This window comes from Oreochromis niloticus, linkage group LG7 (assembly GCF_001858045.2).
Source record: "Oreochromis niloticus isolate F11D_XX linkage group LG7, O_niloticus_UMD_NMBU, whole genome shotgun sequence".
Lineage (NCBI taxonomy): Eukaryota > Metazoa > Chordata > Actinopteri > Cichliformes > Cichlidae > Oreochromis > Oreochromis niloticus.
The window spans coordinates 32,824,634-32,828,775 of NC_031972.2; the positions used below are offsets into that span (position 1 = coordinate 32,824,634).

At 39.6% G+C, this 4,142-nt stretch overlaps 1 protein-coding gene across 1 annotated transcript; it reads left to right on the forward strand.

Annotated features, from left to right (window-relative positions):
* Positions 1 to 430: 430 nt before the first annotated feature.
* LOC109202836 (uncharacterized) lies at positions 431 to 3,070 on the forward strand. Its single transcript, XM_019361324.2, has 2 exons — positions 431 to 2,021; positions 2,112 to 3,070. The coding sequence occupies exons 1-2, from the start codon at positions 657 to 659 to the stop codon at positions 2,178 to 2,180; spliced, it is 1,434 nt and encodes a 477-aa protein (XP_019216869.2). The 5' UTR covers positions 431 to 656; the 3' UTR covers positions 2,181 to 3,070.
* Positions 3,071 to 4,142: the final 1,072 nt, after the last annotated feature.

Here is a 4,142-nt window from a genome sequence, read left to right on the forward strand (position 1 = left end):
CCACAGTGTAAATCTATTGATACTGAATGCAACACAGTGTTTCTGAAAATGTTTTTACTGGCAAAAAAATCAAAACTATTATTAGACTTTTTCTGGTTACTGTGGTGCTACATGACCACCATCCACCCCCAACCACACATGGCAGGTAGCTTACTGTGTGACTACACTGCAGTCTGTGCAGTTTCTAAGAGAGAAGGTGGCAGCTCCTACATGGAAAAAATCTTTACTGATTGTACGGCGACCTCCTGCCACTGTGGGGTTAGGAAGTGATTTTTTTGGCTTTTGAGTTTTTCCCCAAATCTTCATATTCGGGGGCTGCTAAATCAGTGATTTCTTCAGAAAACTGAAGCCAAGGAGGAAATTATTTTCTGAGAAGTGAATGGTGTCTTTCTTACAGAGACACTGTATTTAAATTACTTTTCCACTGAAAAAGTAGAGTAACTAATTACTGTTCATTTTTAGGTATTTTAATTACAGTTACTTACAATGTACTTGCATTACATTGTGAAATAACTAAACTCGCTGAAAATCATTATTTAATTTCAATAATTTATCTTCTAAAGGTAAAAATAAACTCTGCCGCTTTAACATCGCTGTAGTGCAGCTGTACATCATTTCGCGCCAGTTTGCTGCATAGTCGTATTCTACAGCGGAAGATGTCGGACTCGGCTGAAGCGAGTGGCTGTTTTATGAAATTGAAATATTCCCGTCACTTCACTTTTCTAAAACAAGCAGACAAAAACATTACGGTAATATGTAAGCTATGTCCTGGGGAGAAAAAACTATCGGCCGCTGTCAATAGCACGAGTAATCTGCTGAAGCACCTGACACGGCAGCACAGACAAAGCCTTCTGAGTGAGCCATCTTCATCATCCATGGATAACACCGCGGCAACTCCTGCTAAGCAGACGAAACTTGATTTCACTTCAGCAACACAGAAAGTGTCTGAAGGTGAGCTTAAGAAAATGATTGCAGGCTACGTTGTGGAAGAGATGCTACCGCTGCGTACTGTAGAGTCTCCGTCTTTTAGGTGCATATTAAACAAAATACCTGTGTGTGTCAAAAAAGCAGCACTGCCCGATCGAAAAACGTTTTCTACTTACTTAGATAAGTGTTATGCTGACATGGAAATGGAGCTTAAAGAGACATTCGAGAGTTTGGAATATATTTCCACGACTGCTAACATTTGGACGAGCCATAATAAAAGTTTTCTCAGAATGACGGCACACTGGACTGATCCTTCTACTTTTGTACGAGGACATGCAGCGCTAGCATGTAAAAGAGTTCGAGGGAGACACACATATGAAGTCATCAGCAATGAAATCGAGCAAGTACATTCGGCTTATGGACTGAACTCTAAAGTGACAGCCACCGTGACAGACAACGGGTCCAATTTTATCAAAGCTTTTAGAATGTTCCAAAAATCAGACTCTGATGAGGAATCGGAAGAAGATGAAGAGGTGACATTTACTGATGTTGAGCAGACCCTCTCCACAGAATCTGAAGGGCAGTTTTCTCTCCCTCCACACTTAAGGTGTGCATCACACACACTGAACTTAATTTTTCATGATGTTGAGAAATGGCTTCAAGCAAATGAGGCAAAATTCATCTACAGAAGTGCAACTTCAAAGTGTTCTGCAATGTGGACAAAAGCAAACCGTTCTTCTGTTGCTTCAGAGTTGGTAGATAATTTTTTCAAGAAAAAACTCATAGTACCTGTTTCAACACAATGGAATTCATTTCACGACGCCCTATCCAGGATCACTGACATTCCTCTTGCTGAATTAACTACTGTCTGCACTCAGTTTGGAATCAAATGCTTCACTGATCGGGAGTATCTGTTCCTAAAGGAGTATTGTATCGTGTTGAAGCCACTCACTGTTGCACTAGACATATTGCAAGGAGAAGAGAACTGCTATTTTGGAATCCTTCTTCCAACTCTGGAGATTCTAATGTCCAGGACGCTGGCACTGCAGGACGAGCTTAAGCTGACAGCATCCCTCCCTGATATCATTGTTAAGGTAATCTATATATAGCCTTACCCTAAAATAAATTTTTGTTTTATTTATCATGCTCTTATGTGAAGTGTCTGATGTATTTTTTTCTCATAGGCGATCAAGGTGCACTTTTCCTCAATGATGGACAATAAAGAAGCTCCTGGCTGCAGTCACTTTGCCTAAATTTAAGTTACGCTGGATCAGAGAAGAAGAGAAAAAAGACATGGTTAGGGCAATGCTTACTACAGAGTGCCGTGGGTTGTCTCTTGAAGATCAACAACCTGCTCAAGATCACAAGAACCCTGCTGGACTCCACTGATGACTTTTTTTCATTTGAGGAGGACGACTGTACCTACTCTGGTGAAACAGAGGTGATGGAATATTTGAAATCTGCTGGGTCTGAGCTGGGTGTTCTTAGCCAGTTTCCCAGGATTAAGGCCATTTCACTGAGGCACAACACAGCCACACCATCAAGCGCACCAGTCGAAAGGCTTTTTAGCCTCGGCAATCTTGTGCTTACACCCAGAAGGAACAGACTGTCAAGTGAACGCTTTGAGAGACTTACATTAATGAGATGCAACAACTTGTTCAAAAACAACACAGCTAAGTAGTACAAAAAATGTTTTGGAAAACATGGTGCATACAGCATGCAGGAAATATGGTGCTCATTGGTTTGAGGAAGTTTTTTTGTTATTCAGATATGTTGCAGGAAAAATATATTTGTTATTCTGGAATTGTGTTTCTTAGCTAAAGAAAGTTACATTCCTTACTAAAAAATGTAATTATTAAAGAATGTTTTTTTTATAGAATGTAATAAAGATGATTCAGGAAGCAAAAAGGCTAAACTATTTCATGTTGACTCGTATTTTTTTTAAAAAATTATTTATTATTTAAAGAGTTTAATTTCTATTGTTTGTCCACTCAAGGTTTATGGGGATTTTAATAAGTATTTAGTTAAATTACTTATTGAGTAATTAAGTTACTTTTCAGACACAGTAATTAGATAAGTATTTTAAATACAATATTGATTAAGTAATTAGTAATAGTAATTAATTACTTTTTTAAAGTAACTTACCCAACACTGAGAGACAGGCAGCAGACCAATTCCTGTGTCAAGCAGCTGAGAATTACCAGAGTCACTGAATGTCAAAGATCAAGGATGAGGATGAGGATCAGTATGTGGCTGGAATACTGAACAAGCCATGGGAATGTGGGTCAGATATATCATGGAGAAAATAGTTCTCCAAAGAATTTGGAAAAGTAAAGAATAACGATCTAAGTTCAGGTGACTAAAATTTGGGCTGTTTTGTTATTCGGGACAGTAAAATACAGTCATAGCACTGCGTGATGTGCACTACACAACACAGCAAAGTAAGTTGAGGTACTAAGTATAGAGAAGGACTTGTCTTCAGGTAATAGATGCTACCTACACTTAAGGTCATAAGAAAATGCAAATACTTAAGGTGTCCTGCGAGAAACCTTTCATGCTTAATGTTAAATATCTGACGGTGTGTGTGTGTGTGTGTGTGTGCTTCCTAGCTCCATAAATTAGAATGAGATGAATAGTTAAATATGAAAATATGACAGGCTTGTCGTTTGATGCTTGTTCACATTGACAAGAGACATCTGCTCTGGCCGGTGGAGAGAAGGAGTCGAGTTGTTTGGTGGAGGGGATTACACAAAAAACTTCTCATTTACATTTATTCCTAGGCATTTAGCCGACGCGTTTGCATGCACGCAGTTGCATAAGTGTGTGTTCTTGTTGTATTTCTGTGTGTGTGTCTGTGTGTGGCAGCTTCTGTCACAGGAGGGGATGAAAGGATGAGGAAGTCTCGAGAGAACAAACGGATGAGCAGACAGCGGATGATGGCACGGCAGGGACGGAGCACGACACTGGGTCGAATGAACTCTGCGGCAGCAGCAGCATCGGTCTGATTAAAACACACGTTCTTCTAACTAATACTTTAATGAAATATTAACACAGTTAACTGTAATTAAATTAAAAGGAGAGCCGCCAGTGAGATTAGCGGCCATGTCTGAACAACCTTAGGAGGATAACCTCCCCCTCAAATTAATACCAGAGCATTAGCTTAACCGCTCTGCTGTTACACACACAGTCAAGCTCATAATGAGCATGGACGCAGA

Coding starts and splice junctions, on each gene's coding strand:
- LOC109202836 (XM_019361324.2), top strand. CDS start 657: ATGTCGGACTCGGCTGAAGCGAGTGGCTGTTTTATGAAATTGAAATAT. Junction 2,022..2,111: donor TCCCTGATATCATTGTTAAG/GTAATCTATATA, acceptor TTTTTCTCATAG/GCGATCAAGGTGCACTTTTC.